Source organism: Camelus ferus, chromosome 32, assembly GCF_009834535.1.
Source record: "Camelus ferus isolate YT-003-E chromosome 32, BCGSAC_Cfer_1.0, whole genome shotgun sequence".
Lineage (NCBI taxonomy): Eukaryota > Metazoa > Chordata > Mammalia > Artiodactyla > Camelidae > Camelus > Camelus ferus.
Window position 1 is genome coordinate 4,263,021 of NC_045727.1, and position 24,545 is coordinate 4,287,565.

The 24,545-nt window shown below is 44.7% G+C and overlaps 1 protein-coding gene and 1 long non-coding RNA gene across 2 annotated transcripts in view; one reads left to right on the forward strand and one right to left on the reverse strand.

Annotated features, from left to right (window-relative positions):
- Positions 1 to 13,913, forward strand: part of ALDH2 (aldehyde dehydrogenase 2 family member) — a 27,554-nt gene extending 13,641 nt beyond the window's left edge. The window contains exons 5-13 of the mRNA XM_032471907.1: positions 990 to 1,101; positions 1,597 to 1,725; positions 2,121 to 2,234; positions 4,625 to 4,727; positions 5,013 to 5,197; positions 8,122 to 8,286; positions 9,509 to 9,666; positions 10,977 to 11,091; positions 13,492 to 13,913. Of these exons, the coding sequence (XP_032327798.1) occupies positions 990 to 1,101; positions 1,597 to 1,725; positions 2,121 to 2,234; positions 4,625 to 4,727; positions 5,013 to 5,197; positions 8,122 to 8,286; positions 9,509 to 9,666; positions 10,977 to 11,091; positions 13,492 to 13,524 (1,114 nt within the window). The 3' untranslated portion in view covers positions 13,525 to 13,913. The remainder of the gene's footprint in view (positions 1 to 989; positions 1,102 to 1,596; positions 1,726 to 2,120; positions 2,235 to 4,624; positions 4,728 to 5,012; positions 5,198 to 8,121; positions 8,287 to 9,508; positions 9,667 to 10,976; positions 11,092 to 13,491) is intronic.
- The window catches only part of LOC116660981, a 25,852-nt gene extending 1,325 nt beyond the window's left edge, over positions 1 to 24,527 (reverse strand). Inside the window, exons 1-3 of the long non-coding RNA XR_004316722.1 lie at positions 23,692 to 24,527; positions 14,985 to 15,084; positions 5,541 to 5,625 (exon numbers count right to left, since the gene is read on the reverse strand). This is a non-coding gene — a long non-coding RNA (uncharacterized LOC116660981). The remainder of the gene's footprint in view (positions 1 to 5,540; positions 5,626 to 14,984; positions 15,085 to 23,691) is intronic.
- Between the last annotated feature and the right edge of the window lie 18 nt (positions 24,528 to 24,545).

Sequence of the window (24,545 nt, forward strand, 5' to 3'; positions counted from 1 at the left end):
TGAATTGCCCCTCAGCAAAGGAATGTCCAGCTCCAAATGGCAGCAGTGCCAGGATCAAGAATGCTCTGCAAGGATGCCCCAGAGGGAGCAGCCTGGTGAATCTAAGGCAGAGCCCCAGGCTGTCCTGAGTTTTAGCAGTTTGCCTTTGTGCCGATTAAATACCTGTTTGGAGGCATGGAAATTTGTGTACTATAGACCTGGGAGGAAGGGAGCAGTGTTGCCTTAATTGGTACAAATTGGCAACTCCCTGGCTATTTTTCTCCCCAAGGTCACAAAAGCATGTTCAAACCCAGGTCAACTCCGGTCTCAGGCTAACCTTGACATTCGTTTCACGAACCCGTCTTTTGCCCTACATGTTGCATCTCTCCCCCACCGTTCATTTCCCTGAAAACCATCATGTACTACTAACACACGGCTCTTCCTTTCCCCCTAGCTCTAACTCACTGTGCTTTTCTGCCACTTGTGTCCCTCTGTGTCTGGATAGTAAATTTTACAGGGGTGGGACCCAGTCATTGATTTGTTGCTGGTGACTGTTTACCAAGTCTTAGTACAATACTCTGCACACAGCAAGTACCAGCCGTTACGTGGGTTTGCACTTTCCCACCAGAGCTGACCCATGGTTCTCAGATGCTAACCTAGGGTGCTAGGCGGTACCACAGTCACGGTTTAATAAATCTGAATGTTTATTAAAAACACCGATTCCTGAGCATCAGCCCTGGAGAGCCAGACTGAGTACGTCAGCAGTGGGTGCCTGGAATTTGGTGTTTTTCACAAGTACCCTGGATGACTCTGAGGTGTAGAGGTTAGTTACCTAGAATGGATTACTGTGACCCTAGCAGTTGGTTAATTCTTTCTGGAAATAAGCCAAGAGCAGAGACAACTATCCGAAAGACCCACCTGGACCAGTTTGAATCTTATCTTTCTGCCAGGGTTTACAGGGGTCCCTGACAGTCATTGATTAAGCTTGGATTTTTTTTTTTTAATTTAAGTTACTACGCTGGCTGGGCTGATAAGTACCATGGGAAAACCCTTCCCATTGATGGGGACTACTTCAGCTACACCCGCCACGAACCTGTGGGGGTATGCGGGCAGATTATCCCGGTGAGTGTTAGCCTCATAAAAACAAATGAAGGTTTATTATCAGGAGTGCTGTGAGAGGCAGTGATCTTGGTCAGGCTCATTGCCAAGGTGGGAGGGTCTGTGGATGATGCTGGAAGGTGGCCTGGCCAGTGGTTGAGGACGTGGGCTTTAATAAAGCCAACCGCTGCTGCCCTGTGTGAACTCTGTGACCACGGGAAGTCACTTATCTCCCTGGGACTCGGTTTCCTTATCTGAAAAGTGTAAGTGAACACAGTAGCTGTTTTAGGGAGGTAGGGAGGAGTGCATTCGACAATGTAGCATGGTGCCTGGTACGTAAAAAGCACTGATGAACGTGGGTTGCTAATATTATCATCCACCACCTGCCTCCTCCATCTGTCTTAAACCTACAGTTGAGTTGTGGGGGGAGCACAGGGAGTTCTGCTCTCTGGGCTGGTCCTTTCTGCTGCTGAGGCAGCTCTGGGCTGTGATTTGGGGGGTGGCTGTTCTTGATTGCAGTGGAACTTCCCGCTCTTGATGCAAGCATGGAAGCTGGGCCCAGCCTTGGCGACTGGAAACGTGGTTGTGATGAAGGTGGCTGAACAGACTCCACTCACTGCCCTCTATGTGGCCAGCCTGATCAAGGAGGTGCGTGGCTCGTGTCCATCTTGACCTCTAAATGCCCAAACAGGCCTGCTCTACAGGAGTCCTGAGGAAGGGCCCCAAAGTGGGGGCCGAGCCCCTCTGACCCCCACCTCGTACACTTCGGCCGAAGTGGCCCCCTTTCACCTCTTTTTTGCATTGGGTTTCACTGCAAGACCCCTTTCAAGAATGAAAATCGTTATGGGGGGTGGGCACAGGGAACCCCACACAACAGGTTCCTCACTGTACCACTTACAGTTCCTGAGCAGTACCCAGTAAGACTGCTCAGCTGTGTCGCGGGCAGACTGCCTCGGTTTCTCTGGGAAGGGATGCATATTCCTCTGTCCAGGCCCTTTGGAGCAGGAGGATGACTCCCAGTGTCCCTGGCTGTTTGCCCACAGGCTGGCTTTCCTCCTGGTGTGGTCAACATTGTTCCTGGATTTGGCCCCACAGCCGGGGCCGCCATTGCCTCGCATGAGGATGTGGACAAAGTGGCCTTCACAGGCTCCACTGAGGTAAGGCACCCCAGGACCTCAAGCTCGTGGTGTGTTTGGCTCAGGCAGCCCTGTCCTCAAAGGATGATACGTTCAGAGTTAGCCTCTGGGTACTGTGTCGAGGGTCTGTCACAAGACTGCCTCTGAGTAGCTCAAGTGAGGGGCCCCACGTGCGCCAGCAGTGACCATCAAGGTGGAACTCTTCGTGGATTGGTTGAAACTTCAGCTGCTGGGGGGTGGGGGCAGCATCTCATGTGGGATAAAGAGACCAAGACTGCCTAGACTTCACAAAACGCAGAGCTGACCACCTGCCCAAGGTCAAAACACCTGTGCTGTGTCAGACTTCTTGACTGGCACTGCTCTGGTGATTAAAAAGTGTGGGCTTCACCAGAAAGAGAAAGAAAAATACCATATGAGATCGCTCATATGTGGAATCTTAAAAGAAAAAAAAAAAGAACATAAATACAAAACAGAAACAGGCTCATAGACATGGAATACAAATTTGTGGTTGCCAAGGGGGAGGCGGGTGGGAAGGGATAGACTGGGAGTTCAAAATCTGTAGATACTGACAGGCATACGTAGAATAGATAAAGAAGATTATATGGTATAGCACAGGGAAATATATACAAGATCTTGTGGTAGCTCACAGTGAAAAAAATGTGACAATGAATATATGTATGTTCATGTATAACTGAAAAATTGTGCTCTACACTGGAATTTGACACAACATTGTGAAATGACTATAACTCAATGAAAAAAGTTTTAAAAAAATAACAAAAAAAAAATGCATAGACAAAGATGCTCACTCCATCACGGTTCATAGTAACAAAAATACTGATCATAACTAAAAATGAACAATTACAGGCCTGGGTCAATAGACACACTCATATACTCATCATAGTAGCATATGGTTTAAAAAACTTTTAAAAAGGGTGGGCTTCAGACAGATACGAGTTCAAATCCCAGCCTTGTCATTATGACATGGGGTGATTCACTCAATGTCTTTTGGGGCTCCATCTGTTCTGTTAAAATACGGATGGCACTGTTTATGTAGTAGAGACAGGAGGTGTGGTGCAGTGGGGAAGACCATGCACTTCGGAGTCACTGTTTCAGCAGCACTTACTTAGCTGTGCGACCTTGGGCAAGTCAGCCTCCTGAAGCCTCCATTTCCCCATCTGTAAAATGGGGATAAAAACTGCTCCCACCTCATAGGGTTGGAGTGAGTGAGATAAAGCTTATGATGTGTTCAGCAAAGGTCTAGCCCAGAGTAGGTGCTCAACTAGTGAATGAATGAGTGAATGAGTGCTGCTCTGTTGTCAGGCCCTTGAGAGACAAAGACAAATAAGATGCCTGATGATTCCTTAAACATAATCTCCTTTAGGCAGGGTAGGGTGTAGCTCAGTGGTAGAGTGCGTGCTTAGCATGCACAAGTTCTTGGGTTCGATCCCCAGTACCTCTGTTAAATTTTTAAAAAATAATAATAAATGAAAGAATAAATAAACCTACTTATCTCCTGCCCACAAACAAACAAAACATAATCTCCTTGAAAGCAGGGACAAAATTCCTTCTAAAGAGGTAACTTTTCCATATCCTTGAGTTCTTGGAAGGCTTCATCACATGACTTCAGAGAAGGCACTCTGCATAGCTGAATGAAGGTGATCTTCAAACAGATCCCCCTGAGATAAAGATACTTCCCAACCTGCAGTCTGTATGCAGTAATGGTGGTTCCAGGAGGGCAGGATGATGGCCAAGATGACATGGTCCTTTCTTTGCTTAGTCACTACCTAAATCAGTGCCTCAAGGGGATGTTGAGAATCTTGCCAAGGGGCTTTCCTGACTGAGATGCATGTGTTCATTCAGCACATCGGGTGGCTTTGTGCCAGGGTCTTGGAACATGGAGGTGAGAAGCACCCATCCTTGCCCTGTGTTGAGAGACACCATTTAAAACACTGCGTGAAAGAGGCAGGATAGCAGTTCTGTCTGAGCTGGTGCTGGACGCTGGCCGTCTGAGTGTGAATCCGTATCCCACGTTTGCTCTGTGACTTTGGGGAAGTGACTTGACCACTCTGAGCTGCAGCTCCCACATTTCTAAATCAAAGAAGAGAGTCAGCCCTACCTCTGAGGTTGCTGTGGGGCTGAACGTAATGCACACAAAGCACTCAGCACAGTGCAGATGGTACTCAGTATGCAGAAGCCACCCGGCAGTGACTCTACTCCTGTTGTTACTGTCATTGTCATCCTAGGAGCTCAGAGGGGTGGGGCAGCAATGGTAAGTGAATGGCCAGATTGGGTGGAATCCTCCAGGTCTCTTGTAATCCAACTTCATTTTGTGGGGGCTTCTGTTCTGTGTCTATGAGAGTGTTTGGTTCTTTCCTCCCACCGAGAGCTGGTCTGTTTCTGCTTCCCTACAGGTTGGCCACCTAATCCAGGTTGCTGCAGGGAACAGTAACCTCAAGAGAGTGACCCTGGAGCTAGGAGGAAAGAGCCCTAACATCATCATGTCAGATGCTGACAGTAAGTTTTCGGGGGGAGGTCTGCTATCAGCCTGCCACTAGCTGTCACTGCTGCAGTCCTCCTCCCCTTGGCTGCGTTACCACAGTGGGCTATGACCGCTGCTCTTCCTGTCTGCCACCCGGCCTCCACACTTAGAAGGGAGAGATCGAGCCTGTCTTTCCCGGCACAGGCTCTGGCACCCAGTGGGCATGGACGCGGCTGGTGGTGGTAATGGGTTAAGGGTAGCAGCCGCTGGGGCCAGGCTTCTCCTCCTCCTCTTCTCACGGCCACCTTCTGCCTCCCCAGTGGACTGGGCCGTGGAGCAGGCCCACTTCGCCCTGTTCTTCAACCAGGGCCAGTGCTGTTGTGCGGGCTCCCGGACCTTTGTGCAGGAGGACATTTACACCGAGTTTGTGGAGCGGAGTGTTGCCCGGGCCAGGTCTCGTGTGGTTGGGAACCCCTTTGACAGCCAGACTGAGCAGGGGCCTCAGGTAAGTCCAACAGCTGCATGTAGGTTTTAGTGTCCAGAGCCAGCATGGAGAACAGAAAGGGCCTTGGATTCTGAGTCAGGCAGGCCTGGCTTCAAATCTCAGCTCTGCCAGGCACCAGCTGTGTGCCCCTGGGAAGCCACATGCCCTCTCTGAGCCATTCTCATTCATAATGCCTACTTTCCCTAACTCACAGGGTGGCCTTGAGGTGGAAATTCATAACGGAAAGCCCTTTGTAAATTACATACACATAATAAACACTAGGAGTGTCTGTGTGAAGGGAACGCATGTTTCCTAGACCTTGGCCTTCCATAAAAATTCATCTGCCAGAAAGACACATGCATACCTGTTAATCCGTTTCCTCTGGGAAGGGGCGGAGGGCCATGGTATGGGTAGCAGAGGGACTTCATTTCACTTGATACTCTTCTGAACTGTTTGGTTTAAAATTAAAAAAAATTTTTTTTTACCATGAGCATCTATTCATTTTAATCAGTAAAAATACAGTCAATAATAATTACAAAAGAAAGAAACACAGTGCCTCTCCCCACCATTTCCTCTCATATCCTGGTCCTTTTTGCAGCACTGTCCTTAGACCCCGCCTGTCCTAGGCTCACTCTCCACAGGGCCCTGCACTGGCCTCCTCCAGCCACCCCCTCCCAGAGTCCACAGGATCCTGGATGCTCCCAGCTCCCACAAGTCCCTTGCACACAGCCCTGAGCCCACTTCTGGGGCCCACTGCGGCCTCTCTGTGGGTTCTGTTATCCTGAGGGTGTCTGCCCTGCTGGTGTGCACTCTTCAGGCTCCAGGGACTGGCCAAGGCAGCAGCCTTTTTTTTTTTTTTTTTTTTAATAGACTATTTTTCAGAAAAATGAGCAGAAAGTATAGAGTTCCCATGTATCCCCTACCCTCCCTACCTGCTGGTTTCTCCTGTTACTAACATCTTGCATTGGTGTGATACATTTGTTATAATTTGATGAGCAAATATTGATATATTATTATTAACTAAAGGCCACAGTTTGCATTAGGGTTCACTCTTGGTGGTGTACCTTCTGTGGGTTTTGACAAGTGAATCGAGGCATGTATCCACCATCACGGTGTCACACAAAATAGTCTCAGTGCCCTAAAAATCCCGTTTGCCACCATTTTGTCCCTCCCTCCCTGCCCTTAAGCCCTACAACCACTGACCTTTTTACTGTCTCTTTGGTTTTGTTTATTCCAGAATGTCATATAGTTGGAATTACATAGTCTGTAGCCTTTTCAGATTAGGCTTTTTTTTCCTTCTTCTTCGGATTGCCTTCTTTTACTTAACAACGTGCATTTCAGATTCCTCCATGTCTTTTCATGACTTGGTAGTTCACTCCTTTTTATGGCTGAATAATATGCCTTTGAATGGATGGACCACATTTTCTTTATCCATTCATCTGCTGGTAGACCCTTGGATTGTTTCCACTTTCTGCCTATTGTGAATAGCGCTGCTATGAATCCCAACATCTCTTTTTCTCTCTTGTTTTCCTTTGTGGTTTGTGACTGCTTAATTATTAAAGTAATACAAATGTGTATAAAAATTTAATAAAAAAAGAGTTTAAAATAAAAAATAAGACTGTCTTGGTCCCCTCCATGTCCATTCCCCATAGGTAACCACACACATATAGGCATCATAGAGTTGCATTTTGGTACGTTCGTTTTAACAAAAATAGGATTATATCACATATATCGTTCTACAAGCGTTCCCCTCTCTTTACACAGTATCTTAGGCTATCTTTCTGGGTCAGCTAGTTTACAGGTCTGTTATTAATGATGACAGAATATATGGATGTACCGCTGGTTATATGAACCAGTCCCTCTATGGATGTGTACTTAGAATTGTTTTTGTTCTTTGCTTTTACAAGATGTGACCAGCCCTGTTCAGGTCCCTTTGTCCCATGTAGAATAAACTCCTAGAAGTTAAATAGCTGGTGGGTCAAAGGATATGAACATCTAATTTTTTTTTTTTTAAATTTCTAGTGTATAGCATCATGTCCCGGTCATGCATATATATACATATATTTGTTTTCATATTCTTTTTCATTAAAGGTTATTATAAGATATTAAGCATAGTTCCCTGTGCTATACAGAAGAAACTTTGAAAAAAATTTTTTTTAATTAAAGTACTGTCATTTACAGTGTGTCAATTTCTCATGTACAGCACAATGTCCCAGTCATGCACATACATACATATATTTGTTTTTATATTTTTTCGTTAAAGGTTATTATAAGATACTGAACATAGTTCCCTGTATTATACTGAAGAAACTTTTTTTAAAATCTGTTTTTATATATAGTGGCTAAGATTTGTAAATCTCAAACTCCCACATTTATCCCTTCCCACCCCCCTTCCCTGGTAACCATAAGATTGTTTACTATGTCTGTGAGTCTGTTTCTGTTTTGTAGATGAGTTCATAGTGTCCTTTTTCTTTTCTTTTTTTTTTTTTAGATTCCTCATATGAGTGATATCATATGGTATTTTTCTTTCTCTTTCTGGCTGTACATCTAATTTTTTGACCAATATTAATAAGCCACTTTCCCAAAGAGCTGTACCAGCTTACAGTCTTTTTTTTTTAATTGAGATATAACTGACATGTTGTATTAGTTCTTCTAATAGAGTATGAATATTACAAAGTGTGTGTCATACCCTAGCCATCAATGCATTTTCTTACTACTTAACATTTTTATTAATCTCATTATTGAAAAATAAAAACAATGGGCTTGACACTCATTTCTTTGAGGGCTAATGAGGTTGGTGGAACCTTTCTTTAAATGTTTTTGGCCTTGCTTATTCATGATCTGTCCCATTTCCCAGCTGTCACCTTGCCCGTGTGGTTCTAAGCCTACAGCTAGGAGAGGTCTGGCTCTAGCATCTTTGTAACTCTGGGCTCCTTCTCCCTCAGGTGGATGAAACCCAGTTTAAGAAGGTCCTTGGCTATATCAAATCTGGGAAGGAGGAGGGGGCAAAGCTGCTGTGTGGTGGAGGGGCGGCTGCTGACCGTGGCTACTTCATCCAGCCCACCGTGTTTGGAGACGTGCAAGATGGCATGACCATTGCAAAAGAGGAGGTTAGCATGGGTCCAGAGCTCGGGGGAATGTTCTTAGGAGGACAAGTGGATAGTTCACTCCAGCATCTTGAGACTGTGACGCATGAGCAGGCCTCGGGCCAAATCCTGGCTCTATGCCTAGGACAGATTATTTAAAATTCACTTCTGATCTTGGCCCTCTCCTTTTCAGCCTCTCATGGCTGCCCACGGTTGGGGAGAACATCTGAATTCTCTGGCACAGCCCACAGGCCCTGTGTGTTCTGGTCCCTGCGAGCTGTGAGTCAAGGAATGACTCTGCCTGGCCCTTCTCGTGGCCTTCATGTAAGCAGGACACTGGACTAGATCAAAGGGTTGACTTTATGTGGCGAGAATCCCTTGACCTTCTTCCCCATAGCACTCATGAACACAGGGCAGCAGCTCCATCTCATTCATTCGTTCATTTCGCAAATAATGTTTGAATGCCTAGAGCCACACACTCTACGGGCACTGGAGAGCCAAGGGGGACCCGACGTGTGCACTCGGCCCCGGTGGAGTTCAGACCTGCTCTACTTCCCCAGCTGGGTTAAGCTCTTTAGCGGCCCTGTGAAGGGAAAAGACTACAGTGCCCCCACTTTCGTGGATAATTCAAAGTAAAGTAATATTAAAACGCAGAATCAGGGTAAAGAAGTACAACACTTGATTCCAGTCACTTACAGTCTGTTCCCCGGGACTCTTCCCTGACAGGGCTGGGAGCAGCCGCACCCCAACAGCACAGGCACACCTAGCTCTCATGTTTTGGTTTCTGAACCCCATTGCCCACTAAAAGGACCCAGGATTCCTTGTAGAGCTGGCTCAGAAATAGGGCAAGGATAGTGTAAGATAAACCTGGAACATCCTGAGATCAGAGACCCTACTTTGTTCATAGTTTCTTCAGTGTCTAGTGTGTGCCTTGCTGAATGACTGACTTACAGTCTTTTAAGCTAAATCTACATGTAACCTGTCAGTGCAGGCTTCTACCTTTCAGGACTGTTTAGAAATAAGATAAGGTATGTAAGGCCCGTGGCACATAGACCGTCACTAGCTCCCGTTAGCTTCCTCCCCTTTGTGTTCCAGTGAGTGCGGGAGCTGTTGTCTCCCCTGGAACTGTTAGCGTGTGTCTAGGGGCTTATCACCACATCTGGAATCATCTGGTCGGCTCTGTGAAAGCTAGATAATAGGTGGTTCTGTGTCTGCCACGTCCACTCACTGTGCTTCCTCACCCCAGATCTTCGGGCCAGTGATGCAGATCCTGAAGTTCAAGACCATAGAGGAAGTTGTTGGGAGAGCTAACAATTCCAAGTATGGGCTGGCCGCAGCTGTCTTCACAAAGGACTTGGACAAGGCCAATTATTTGTCCCAAGCCCTCCAGGCTGGCACTGTGTGGTAAGTGCCTCCCAGCAGCTCCTTACAACCCAGGCTGAGATCCCCAAGCCAGGGCCTTCTAGAGTCCAGTGCTCACATCCCAGACTTGGGGTGCTGGGCTCGGTTCCTCCTGAGTCAGGGTTTGGTGTAGCAGATAGAGATTCCCCACCCTTCTCCTCCAGGAGATTAAACTTCCCTCCAGCACATATGCCCATGCAGCTGTTCTTGGGCAAGCAGATGGATGCCTGGGGCTCCTTACCAAGCTACAGCAAGGGCAGGAGACCAGAGCCGAGGGCCCACACCTGTGTAACACTTATCCTAAATGCTTAGCACTTACTTCACACCCATTAGGATGGCTATAATTTGTAAAACAGAAAATACCAAATGTTGACTGGGATGTGGAGAAATTGGAACCCTCACATGTTGGGGTGGGGGGATGTAAAATGTTACAGCCACTATAGAAAAGTCTGGCAGTTCCTCAGTAAGGTAAACGTAGACTCACCACAGGACTCAGAAATTCCACTCCTAGGTATATACCTGAGAGAAATAAAAATATACATCTACACACAAAAAAAGTGTACCTGAATACTCACAGATTATTCACAATTGTCAAAAGGTGGAAATAGCTTAAATGTCTATAAACCGATACAGAAAATGTGGCTTATCTGTGCAATGGAATATTCAGCCATAAAAAGGAATGAAGTACTGATACCTGCTAGAACATGGATGACCCTTGAAAAACATAATACAAAGTGAAAGAAGCCAGACACAGAAGGCCACATATTATATGATTCTGTTTATATGAAATGTCCAGAATAGGCAAATCCATGGAGTCAGAAAGTAGAGGGGCTGCCAGAGGCCGGAGAAGCGGGGGAATGGGGAGTAACTGCTTACTGGGTATAGGATTTCTTTTTGGCATGATAGAAATGTTCTGGAATTATATAGAGGTGATGGTTGCACAACACTGTGAATATGCTATAAAGTGCTGAATTATACACCTTTAAAGAGGTGAGTTTTAAATTCAGTTAAAATTTAATAATTAAAATAATTTCAAAAACGCTTAGCAGAAAGTAGCAGAGATGACTCATTAATATGGGAAGCTAGCACATGATGCACCCTGTTATTTGCCGTCCACCTGTGACACACCAGGCAGGACGCGATGACTTACGGCTTTATTTCACGCAGCTTGCTTTCTACTCCTGTGTGACTGGGATTACTAGGGTTCTGCCCATCCATTTTCCTCAACAGAATTTTACAGCAGTACCGGAGGCCCGAGGGGTATGATGCTTATTCCCCAGTCATTACTTCTGAAATCTCATCTCAAATTGTAGGGTCAACTGCTATGATGTGTTTGGGGCCCAGTCCCCGTTTGGTGGCTACAAGCTGTCTGGGAATGGCCGGGAGCTGGGAGAGTATGGGCTGCAGGCGTACACTGAAGTGAAAACCGTGAGTATGGGCGCCTCCCAGCCCTCTCCTCTGTGCCGGAGCCCATCAGTGTTTATTGCGAGTTTCTTGTTTTAAGCCATGGAAGCTACAGAAGAGGGTTAAGAGCCAGTCTCTGTCTCTTGAGGAATAACTAGGGACTTGACCACCACTCTGCCTACACGACCCTTAGCTGGGCTTTGTTATACACCAAGTTCCATAAAACCTAAGAGGAAGGAAAAATCCTAGTGTACTGAAGCAGTAAGGAAATTCTCCTAATAAGAATCAAGCTATGAAAAAAAAAAAAGAATCAAGCTATGGGCAGGGAGGGTAGAGCTCAGTGGTAGAGTGTGTGCTTAGAGTGCATGAAGTCTGGGGTTCAATCCTCAGTACCCTCCGTTAAAAAAAAAAACCAAACAACAAAAAACCCTAATTACCTCCCATCCAAAAAACAAAACAAAGAATCAAGCTATGAGCCATCAGATATCAAGGGCCATAAAAATACCTATGTCCTTTGCTTTTACAATTTGAGAAGGAGGAATATAGCCTGAAGAATTAATCAGAAATACCAAGAAAACTTTATTTCCATAAATACCCATCACAGCATTCTCTGTCTAACATGAAAAAAAACAAAACAAAACAAAACAGACGTAACCTAAATGCCCAATAAATTATGGAATGCTAAGTAGCTATTAAAGTATTTTTGTAGAATATCTGCTGTGGAAAATGCTCATACTTTAAAGTAAAAAAGCAGGATGAAAAGTAGTACACAGTATAAGCCCAATTTGAAAACTATCTACGCACATATGTAGATACTCAGATATCTTTATCAATTAGAAAAAGACAGGAAAGATACTAAAGTGGAAATGATTTCCTCTTTACAACGAACACTAAATATAATTTGACCAGGAAACATACTCACAAGCGATATTTTAAGAAGAGAGAAGTAGGTGGATCCAGGCTTTTCTAGGATCGGAAAACAGACGGCTCAGGGGAAACAGCCCAGCCAGGAGGAAGCAGGATGAGAAAGGGGGAGCAGAGTTATGAAAGGCAAACCGTGGTCTTCATTCAGCACTACAGTGGAATGTCTGGGAATAACCTTCTGTGGTATGTGGCTCTAATAAGATACAACCTGTGTTCTCTGGAAGATCACTGGAATAAAGTAAACATGTTTGCTTGCTTATTGAAATGTTCCCAGTATCCACAAGGGGTGAGACCCAGATTTGAAACTGACATTGAGGTGTCACTGGCCTGTAACAGGTCATCGCATCAGCAGTTATGGAGCTTACTGAGGTGTGTGGTGGTGATGGGGGAGGGAGGGCTAGGACTGAGCCCCCGAGGATCTGCAGTCTCTAAGCACTGCCTGGAGGGCAGCGGGAGAGCCTGAAAAGGAGAGGCTTGAGTTGAGGTGACTCGTGGAGAAAGCCAAGCTGCCAACGCCGGAGACCTCAGGAAGTGAGATGTTGGGGGAAGCGGGAGAAAGTGTTTGAAGAAAGAAGGGGCAGGACTTGATGATGACTTGAGAGGGTTAGAGGATGCAGGCGAAGGCGGCAAAGCTGACTCAGCCCAGCACCCACTCTGTTCCAGGCACTGTGCTTAGTGCTCATGATAAAGATTCCTGTATTTTGAGCTTTAGGAACTCAAATGATGATCCTAACAAAAATAGAGATTTTTCAGAAGAGAAGTCAAGTTTGCAAGGGGGGACTGGTGAGAAAATTTCTTCCTTTAAACTCTTTTTTACTGAGAGTTTATTTGGTGCCAGAATCTGTGCTAGACTTTCTTATGTGTGTTACCTCATTTAATGCTCACAATGACCCCGTGAAGGCGACACTGCTGTTATCCCATTTCCGGATGGGGGAATGAGGCACACAGAGGTCAAGCACTTGCTCAGTAGGGAGTAAAGATGGGATTCAAGCCCACATCCATCTGAATCTGGAATCTTCCCACTTAACACGCTGAAACACCTGCAAGCTTCAGCACGTTATTTTTTCCTGGCTCTGGTTCTTGTGGAGGAACACAGTGGATCCAGGTCAGGGTCTCTCAGCCTTGGCACTATGGACATTTGAGGTTGGATGATTTTTGTTGTGGAGGCATCCTGTGCAACATAGGATGTTAAGCAGCATTCCTGACTTTTACTAGCTAGATGCCAGGAGCATCCCAAATGTGGCAATCAAAAATGTCTCCAGACATTGCCCACTGCCCTTTAGGGGGCACAGTTGCTACCCCCGCCCCCTCACTGGCTGAGAATGACTAGGTCAAGGGGAGGCAAAGTGTGACCTTGTGCAGAACACAGCCCTAGTGGTTCCTGGGATTGGGCAGCTGGCCATCAAGATGGCCCAAGCTATGAGCAGCACCCAGCTGTGGGTGCCTGCAGACCACAGGGAAGCATGAAGACGTGACAGTTTCTCTGCATCCCTTTCACAGGTCACAGTCAAAGTTCCTCAGAAGAACTCATAAAGAACCACGCTGGCTTCCTTACTCATCCAGTGATGGAAAGTTCAACGCATAGCAACAAAACCGAGAGAAATGACCCTTGCGTGCTAAAGCTCTCAAAAAAAGAAATTCGGCCACAGGATCTCTTGGATCAAGAAAGTTCCAGAATTTGAATCAATAAAGAGGGTAGGCTTGGGGCGAAGGGTATATGGAAAACCTTTTAAACTGCAACAGTACTACTAGCTTTCAGGGTCAAATGTATTCTCCTGTCCACCTGATACATACACTTCTGTAACTTGCCTTAACAGGGGAAGAAAAAGCCATTGTTTACCATTATACTATCATTGGGGCGACAACTAGCACCTTGCTTTGTATTGTGAACTAAAACTCATTAAAAACAGTGTTGCTCTTCACTTTTTGGGTAATTCTTTCTCCCATCTCAATAACCGAAGGAGATGTTGTCACAAAACTATGTCGCCCCCTCTGTGCTTATGTCACTGTGTACAACTGCCACCCCTCCCCTACTGTGGGGAAGCAGCCTTGGTCCCCTGTGTGTGATCAGCTGATACCTCTGGCCTGCCCACTTATGGCGGGCCCTGTGGCAGACACTGAGGATGACAGCTAAACAGGACTCCCAGCCCCTGCCCTCAGAGAGGAGGAGGTAAACCAGGAAGGACACACTTGATGTCCAAGGTTGGTTCTCAGTGTTGTAAGTTCAAAAACTCGGTCAGACCAAATGAGACGCTATACCTGCTGGACCAATTTCATAACAGATTGATTTGAAAACCAGATGTCAATTTATTCATTTTAAGTGAGGTCTATGGTTCTCGTAACCAGACCTTTTGAATCTCATATCCAGAACACTGCCTTCCTTTAGTCAAGGGACCTGGCAAATTAGTAATTAGTATCATCGGTAAATTAGGAATCAGAGGATTCCTTGGTAAGCAATGGAACTGGAGCAAAAAGAGTCGAACCACATCAGTGGTTTGTGAAGTTTGTGATCATGTCTGAGTCACAGATTCCTTTAAGAATTTGAGGCAGAGTTCAATCCTTTCCTAAGAAAAACACACGTGTATCATTTTTGCAGACAGTGTCGGGGGAGTGAGGGAGCTCACTGGTTGATTCCTGGCCTTATTTCACTCAGGCTAAGCCACATCTTGATATGCAATCCTTACTCCACTAAAGACTAATTTATTTGAGTAGCACTTCACGATTTTTGTCATATATGCATATACCTGCACTATTATTTACTTCTTTTCTTTAAATTGACTCTTATTAGGTAAAAAAAAATTTTAAATACCTTATTGCAATACGTTAAAAAAAGCATTTTACTGCCATAAATAGAAGATGTCATAAAAAAGAGGAAAGCAAAGCAATGTTACTAAACTTAAAATAATGAAATACAAGTAAACCTAATCCTTTAGATTATATGTACATATTTTTGTACATGTATACAAATCTAATCATTCTATAGCTGTTCATACCTGAAATAAGTGTGCCTCACTGAGGAGACGAGGATTTTCTGACCAGTCACCAATAATGGGGTATTCCAGTTCATGCTGCTTCAAGATGAAATGGGATTCACTGCCAATAGAAAGAACCAGGATTTTAGCTTTGATGGTAAGCACCAACAGCAGTGCCTTGACAGGTGAACCTAGTGGCAATGGGCAAACCCCCCTTGCGCCCCCGCTGCTCTCCCATCTTACTCTGCAGCCTCCTAGGCTCTAGCTGGCACACCACACACTGGGGTATACGGTGGCACCAGGTCAGCTGAAATGTCTGTCCCTGTCCTTGCGGAACTTGCCTCCACCTGGGGAGAGCGATGTTACACATGAGGACACGATAGGGAGAGGGTGTTCTGAGAGTGCCAAAGGGGACGCCCGGCCCAAGCTGGGCCTCTGGGAAGAAAAGGTCATGCCCCTCATACTTGCATGCGTCTCTCATAAACCCTTCCCAGGAGATTAAAATAAGGCGCCTAAGACACTCTACCTCTAGAAGCTCAGGATCTGGTGAGGGGAGAGACTCTCAAAAGAGATTATTATAATACAGACGCCAGGTGCAATAAGAGTGATAAGGTAGTGACATCACGGAGGGACAAGAAGGGCCCCGGCTCGCTGCAGGCAGGGAAGAGCGCCCCCTAGGTGGTATTCATACTGTCTTTCACTTCTTTCTAGGCTTCTCGCCAGAAGTTCAATTCCTGAAGGTCTGAGTCTGGGTTATTTGCCTGTTTGTGTAATGCCTTTTACGTAAATGGGAGTACCACTATTATCTACTTAAATATTTACTCTAAGCAATAATCAATGCACGTCAAAGTCTGATTTTTAAAAGTTAAAAACACGACTCCTATTGAATATGAAATGAATATAGGTCAATGATTTTACTCATTAATTAATAAGATGCTGAAGCAGGTTCAAAAATCACTTTGGGGAACTGGCAATTTGTGGGCAAAATCTTAATAAACGAATGTTAGGTTAAGATTGCTACATTAGACACAAAACTGCTTAATGTCCTACAAAACAAGAGACAGTAACTAACCATGAACGTTCTGTTTTTACCAGATAGAAATCATTTACTGTTCTACTATTAGAAATCTATCAATTAGAGGTTGCGTCACCGAGTGTGAGCTCTTAATTTGCTAACAGCAAGTTCAAACACTTCTATAATCGAGGGCAGAGTTGACAATTTTTTTTCTATAAAAGGCCAAGAAAATAAACATGTTAGGCTTTTCAGACTATAAAACATCTCTGTCATATATTCTTTTTTCTTATAATTCCTTTTTATTGAGGTATAGTCAGTTTACAATGTTGTGTCAATTTCCGGTGTACAGGACAATTCTTCAGTCATACGTGAATATACATATATTCATTTTCATATTCTTTTTTTGTTTGTTTTGTATTTTTTGTTTTTACAACCGTTTAGAAATGGGGGAAAAAAACCCCAACATTCTTAGCTCGAGGGCTGTACAAAAGTAGGCCACAGGCTGGGCTTGGTTCCCGGCCCACAGTTTGCTGACTCTTGTCCTAGGACGAGAACGAGAAAATCATTGGGTGAGCCTGTTAAACAGTGTTTTGGCACAACGTTGAAAGGAGGTGCATTTATCTTCTTGGCCACATTTGTAAGGTTTGGATAATTTACAGATATGTAATCATTAACACAAAGTTTGCCTTTGTACTACCTGAAATCATCTCAGTAAGGGCAAAGCTTACTTTGGGAAACAGGACTAAGTACACCTCCCAGTGCCAAGAGTCTCCCTCCAGCAGTTCAGACGGAACCAATTCATAACCTTCAGTTCACTAGTTCTCTGACACCTATGGTTAAGATTTGGGAACTGCCCAAGCCAACTTGGAGGAGATAAATGAGGAGACTTGAGATGACCATTCCCTTGCAGCAATGTGTTAACAAATCATTCTGGCAATTTGTTTAGATTTTTCAAATTTTACTTTTTTTCCCTCCGTTCATTCATCTATTTCTTGTTTCAGGAATTCGTAAGTAGCACTTACCACAGGCCGGGTACTATGCTAGGTAACTGCTTCCTCAGGGAGTAGAGTAATGCCAGTGACATTACTGGCCCCCAGTGCTTACAATCTAGCTATGGAAATAATGAACAAGCGATTGCACTGAAGTGAAGTGTCACAGTAAGATGACTGGACGTGCCCAAATTGTGACATTATACTGTTTGGGGCATTGTCACCCTCCATGCACTAACCATACATTTAATGTTTGGTTTTACTGGTTAGAAGGAACGATGAATTAGGAACTATGGAAGCAAATCTAGTGTTAACTTTGTATTAGCTGGTTTGGTGTCTCTTTCACTGAGTTACAAGATTCTGATTCTTCCATTCCTTGATTTGTTCCCAGTCCACATGTGTATCAGGCAAAAATAATAGTTAAAACAAGGCTAAAAGTTTATTTCTCTCTCAGGTAAAATAAGTCTAGAGATGGGCAGTCAGGGGCTATTACAGTGACTTCACAAAGTCTTTAAAGGACCTGGGTTCCTACTATTTCAATGTTTCATCATCCCTAGACTATGGCCCTCATCCTCAAGGTTTAATATGGCTGCTAACATTCCAGCCATCACATCAACATTCCAGGGAGCAAGATGGTAAAAAGGTGGGACACTCTTCCCTATAAGGCAACTTCCCAGAGGTTGCACATAAAAGTTCCATTTATGTCTTTGGACAAAATTTAGATGCACAGCCACATCTAGCTGCAAAAAAGGATAAGGAATTTTATCTTTTTGCTGGTCATCAGTGTATCTAGCTAAAACTGAAGTTCTTAATTCGAAAGAAGAAAAGGAAAAAGGATTTGAGGAGGCAAATAGCAATCTCTACCACAAGGTAAAACAGCACCCTCAAGATTTAGGATGATGCCTTCCCTAGGCCTCACCTTACCACCAACTCAATCCAAATCTCTCATGATGTAGAGTGAGATTACTTCTGGAAAGTTTTTCTATACAGTGTTATCACTTAAGAATATTTTAGTTGCAAGTGTCATAAAACCAGATTCAAACCAGTGTGAAAAAAAAATGGTTCCTATATTCCAAAATCATGTTATCATGGCTTTGGCCATGGCTTGATTCAGAAGTTCAAAACGTTTCCATCTCTTGGGTTTACCTTTGGCACGTGGGCTTCATTTTCAGGCCATACCATACCAATTTCGGTTCTGGGGGGTTCTGGATTCTTAGAAGAACCAACTGCCCTCAAGAACAAGTCTTACATCCATCCTGCCAAGCTCAAGTCCACTGGCTAGGAGAAAGTCCCTTTTTGTCAGCCCCAGCAAAGATCCTCAGGTTCATGCTAACTGGTTCAGTTGATGTGACATCCTGGCCACAGTGGGATGAGATGTGGTGACTCACTGAGACCTGAGTGGTAATGATCCACCCTTGGGGCCAGGACTGAAGTCCCCTCTAGTCTGACTGGACTGAGAGCAAGAGAGGGATGGATCCCAAAAGAAAACTGGTGCTCTTATCCGAAGGAGGGGACACAGATACTGGAGAGTCCCTTCCTGAGTTACTGCCAACCTTTTAGTACTCCAGTGTTGCTAAAAACCCTGTTAGGGGTGAATTGGAAAAAACAGAGAAATGTAGTTTCTTGCCTCGCTGTAATTGTAAGAAAATCTACTCTTTAAACTGATGAATAACAAAGGAAATTCTAGCTATTAAGAAATGTCTGTAGTGTTGATTTTGACATCCTAGACACTTATTAATCCCCCTGTGTTTTCAGTGACAAGAACCAATTAGAACCTTGGCAGCTGTCTGAAGGGACAACAAAGTTCTCAGGTTATGAACAGCCTAATCTCTCTGGGTATGTGAATGTGGGTCAGTCACAGGAGTATTGGGTGTAAAGCTGCTGTTTCTGCCTATATCCTTGCCCAGGGCCCAAGAGAAAGTGTCTGATTCTGGCTGAATAAAGGACGCAAGGAACTTTTCATGCAGCTTGGAGGACCCGACTGATGAGGCGTTTTCTAAGCATAGGCGCCACCTCATGGGCAATTAGTACACCTACAGCGCTAAGACACGACTTAACACGGGCAACATCTGGCAGGCCAGGCAATGAGAACCAAGAGGCCAGGGACACGTGCCCAAAACAACCCAAAACCTGCACATGAATGTTCGCAGCAGCACTATTCAGAAAATAGCCAAGAGGTGGAAACAACCCAAATATCCATCAATAGATGAATGGATTAACAAAACGCGGTGTATCCATGTCATGTTATTCAACCACAAAAAGGAACGAAGCACTGATGCATGCTACAATATAGATGAACCTTGAAACCGTTATGCTAAGTGAAAGAAGCCGGACACAAGACCACAGATTGTCTCATTCCATGTATATGAAATGTCCAGAAGATGTAAATCCAGAGAGAGGAAAAGGAGATTGGCGGTTGCCAGGGGTGGGGAAATCAGGAAAGGGCAGTGGTATTTATTTATGTTGACTTTATTAACCTTTTTTGAAAAGGGAATAAACATGGTAAAAAATTTTTTCAGGAAGATATAAATCTGGACCCCAATCTTGTGGCCCCAGGAATAAATATTTACTGTGTACCTACTAAGTGTCATGTGCTATTGACACTGCTGGTCTGGAGGCTACACTTTGGGAACCAGTGCTCTAGAAAAAAATACTTGAGGTCATTCTTTGATTTTTCCACACAGAAACGTTCATTTCCTTAATATGAGAGGGAACAAAACCTCTTTCAGAAAGATTTGTGTTTGTTTGATTTTTTACTTTTTATTTTGAAGTTATTTCAGACTTACAGAGTTTTAAGAATAGTACAATAATCTCTCATATACTCTACCCAGATTCATCCACTTTTAGTATTTTTCCCCAGTTGCTCTATCACTTCTTATCCCCTTTCTCACCTCCCGTATATATATATTTTTTCTAGGCCATTTATGAGTAAATTGCAGGCATCATGCCTGTTTATCTCTTAACGCTTTATTGTGTTTGAATTTTTATCTGGATATTCTTTTACATAACCACAGTTCAGTTACCAAATTCTGGAAATTTCATTCGATACACGTTGACACAAAATTTGCAGGAGCTTTTGACAACACTGCAAACATCTGAGTGACAGGATCACCGTGGGGGAAGCCAGTGATCTTTCTTGGTCCTACTCTGCCTCATCCGAGACTCTCATACGCCAGCTATGAACCAGGAAGAGGGCCCTCACCCAACCACGCTGGCACTCTGGTCTCAGACTTCTGTCCTCCAGAACTGTGAGAAATAAATTTGTTGCTTATAAGCTACCCAGATTGTGGCATTTTGTTGTAGCAGCTCGAACAGAGTAAGACATCACCTGATCTTCACACATTTCTGACTCCTACTGACTTCTCTCTGCAATCCCATTGTAAAGGGTGGAGATGGGGATATCACCTCCTGGGCAATAACAACAAAAAAAATCGTCATCAGCTGAGTGTTTAATGATTTATTTAAAAATCTATATCCAAATGTCATGTTCCTGTACATTTGTGGTAATCTCTGTGTCTTGTTTCTCAGCTAGAAAAGGGGAAATCACAGTTGTCAAATGAGATATTTTAATTCTTGGGAAACTGTGCCTTTTCAGAATCGTACTGTCCATTTGGGCTTCAAAAGGCCACTAAGTGAAGTGGTTGTTTAATGGGTCAGAGCCTCAATTTTGCAAGATGAAAAGCTCTGTGAATACACTTAAAACTACTAAGCTATACACTTAGAAATGGTTAAGATGATAAATTTTATGTTTTACATTTTTTTTTTACCACAATAATAAAATGCTTTTTAAAAAAGCTGCCAAGTGAGACATCTGAGAAGCCGTCCCAGAAGAAGGATGTTTCTGTGGCTTCCAAAGGAGAGACCAGAGCCAGTCAGCTAACAGTGAGGGAAGCAAGTGGGAGTCCTCTGGCCACGGGTGGAAAAGGCTGCATGTGGGATGGTTCAGGCCAGGTCAAGGGAAATGTTCCAGCGGCACTGAGGAGCCCCGGCCGGGATGCTGTGGAAACACAGAGCTGTACTGTGGGCATGGGGTTGGCCTTGATGATTGCTAGGGCCCCTCCCAACTCTGAGGCTGGAGGATTTGAGCTGAGTCAAGTTCAGCAAATGCTAGAACTTTCTATTCACAGACTGTCAAATTTTACCATGTTATATTTAAGAAATAGAAATTTAGGTTAAAAAAAAAAACAGTGCATTTTCTCACACTATAGGAGACTATAACTTGGTATGAGTTTTCTGGTAGGAATCTGCTGCTAAAAATTTATCCCAGAAAACAACTGGACAAGTGCACGAAGTGTGTTATTTCCTAAGTGTTCTTCCTGAGCACTATTCGTAATAGCAGAAAACTTCAAACAACTTAAATGTCCATCAAGTGACCACTCGGCAGCATTCAGAGGGACAAGACATCACTCTGTCAAGAAGGGAGAAATCTGGGGCAGGATGGGGGCCTGAGAGGTGGGATGCTGAGCTCTTCTGCTTCTCTCCGCGGCCTTCTCCTCTGTCTGCAGACTGGCTTTCACCACTTTAATACTCATGAGGCAGATGATGACTGGCTTGGCCTGAACAACACGACCCACAACTGGCTTAACATTCCAGTCTCAGTTTCCCAGAGCCTCTGATGGTCCCAGCTTGGTCCAGATGTCCACTTCTGAGCCAGTCAGCTGTGGCTGCAGGATGGGGTCACATGGTACTCACTAGATATTAACCCCATCCCCTAAGCAGGGGCTGTCGGGTGATGAGCACCCTGGAGGTGGCTACACTCACTCATCAGTGTGGTCCAGGACCAGCTGGCAGCCTCTGCGGCACCAGGCAGCTTCTTAGCAATGCAGACCCCCACGTTCCACCCCACACCTAATGAATCAAAATGCGCATTTTAATAAGGTCCTCAGGGGTCAGTCTGTGCATTAAAGTTTGAGACACTGGTTTATCATGAGAAAAGACAGTTTACTCTTACTTTCTTCCCTCTTTCCTTCCTTCCTTCCTGCCCCACCTCCTTTCCTCATTAAAATACCTTTAGCGAGGTATAATTTACATACCAATTCACCCATTTAAATAGTACAATTCAATTTTTTTAGTATGTTCACAGAATTGTGCATCTATCACCACAGTAGATTTTAGAACATTTTCACTGCTTTAAGAAGAAACCTGTACTCCTTTGCTGTCATTCCCTAACCCCACCCACTCTCCCTACCCCAGCCCCTGGCAATCACTAATCTGTTTTGTCTCTAGGGATTTGCCTATTCTGGATATTTCATATAAGTGGAATCATAGTGTGTGAGAATGTGAGACCTTTTGTGTCTGCCTTCTTTCACTTAGTGTAATGTTAATGCACAGTGTAGCATGCATCAGTACTTCATTTTCATTGCCAAATACTATTCCATCATATGGATGTATCACTCTTAGTTTATCCATTTATCTGTTGTTTCCACTTTTTGGTTGTTACAAATCCTGCTGCGAAGAATATTTGTGTACAAGTTTTTGAGTGGATTTGTTTTCATTTCTCCTGGGTTAGACTGCCATTTTTGTAAAAAAAAAAAAAATTCACGTAACAGAAACTCAAACGTGACTGGGCCTTGGTAGGCAGCTTTTGCTATTGCCCAATGCTAACTTTGAAACAGGACTCAGAATTTTTTAGATTGATCCTTTCCAAAGCAAAAACATGCCTGAAAGCAAAACTTACTGAAGATTTTGGGAGGCCAAGAGGGAGTGACACATCACATGGGGTTCAGCCTATCATTCCTGCCCTTCCCCATCCTCAGACACACATCGTCTCCTCAAGATCATCCCCTTTCCCTAGCCCAGCGGGCTTCCTTTTTCCTTGTTCTCATCCTACGTAGCCCCTTTCTCCCTCCCTCCACTCCCCTGCCCCATCCTTTCCTAATGCACTGCATACCAGCCATGTACAACTCACACACTCTCACCCATGTTCAAGTTGAACCAAGCTTGATGGAAATGAAGCATCAGCTATTCTGTGGATCTGGTAACTCCACAGCTCTTTTGAGCACTTACTCATAGAGCTTCTCATTCTTTCCGCTTTACTCCAGCAAAGACTGTTGCTCTCTTTACTTATTACAACGTGTTGTATCATCAGTGTGGGTCCCTACCCTTATGTCTCCTTTGCAATGGTACTTAAAGCTCATTTCCTTCCGGATGCTAGGTATCCTTCCCTCCCAGCGCCAAGAGCATCATTTCCTCCTTTGAATTACTTTGTACTTAGTACACACTTCCGTGTATTGCCTATACTATGCTGTATTCATTCTGCTTCCTTCTTTAGATTGTGAGCCCTTTGATGGCAGAGACCAACTGTGTATCCCTTGAGTAGGTGTGTTACAACGGCCCAAAGTGATATATAAGAAATTGTACTGGGGCATTATGAAGGACTGCGCTATTTTAAACTCAAGAAATGTGGGCCTGGGAAATAGGCATGGAAAATGGAGTCTCAAGGTTAAAGAGGGTGAGTAAGAGAGCCCTAGAACCTTGCTAGCAAAGGGATGGGTCATGGACCAGCAGTGTCAACATCACCTGGGCACTTGTTAGAAATGCACATTTAGCTTACTTCCACTTTAAGACTTTTGCACTTGCTGTTTCATCTGCCCAGAAATCTCCCTGGATTTCCAGTAGACAGCTCCTTCATTCATCAGAGGTCTCAGCTTCAAGGTTACCGCCTGGGGGGTCTTTCCTTGATCATCTACTTGGAAAAAGTCTCCATATGCAGTTATTCTCTTACCTCAGCATCCTGTTTACTTTCTTCTTAGCATCCACAAACTGAGTTTTTCCCTGTTTATTTTCTGCTTCTGTTTTCAGAAAGGAAGATCCATGAGCAGGCACCGTGTCTTGTTTCTACTGTTTCCCTAGGGTCAAGTGGGCCTGGTACATAGCGGTACTCAGTAAATACGTGAATGAATGTGGAACTATCAAGACGTGATTAACCAAAAGCTCCTACAGGGTCTTCTGATAGGTTGTTGGTGTCGTGTAAGGAGAACAAACTTGGGTTCCAATTCTAACTTGACCACCTGTCAACTGTGCGCAAGTGAGCTCAGTTCTCTGAGAGTTTCAGTTACCTCATCTGTTAATACGGGATAAGAACATACTTACCTACCAGCCTCAAAAGCCTACTTTATAAAGAAAGGAACTAATGGAAGAAAAGAGCAAAGTTAACGCTCCGTATATATGACTATTATTACTATTATTACAGGTAACTTTTGTTACTGAAGGACTCGGCCAGGGCCACGGTTTCCTCTCCTCCATCACGAGTCAATATCCCCGGCTCCCTCTGCAGGGTGTTTCTGGCGCCCTAAATCCTGTCCGCGGCGCCGGAAGAAAAGAGGAGGTGTGAACGCTCCCGTATTCACTCGAGTCCGGTGTTGAGGTCCAATAGCCCCGCCCCGTCGGGCCCCTGACCCTCTACGTCATCAGCACGGCGCCAGCGGTGCGGAGGGCCCGGGGCCCTGTCCTGGGTGTGGCGCTACCTTGGGGAGGCCTTGGCGGATGCCTGCAAATCAACTGCGTGGTTCGGGGGCAGCTCAGAAACCCCAGCGGACCACGGCGAGGGGCGCGTGGAGCCGTGGGGGCACAGCGTCG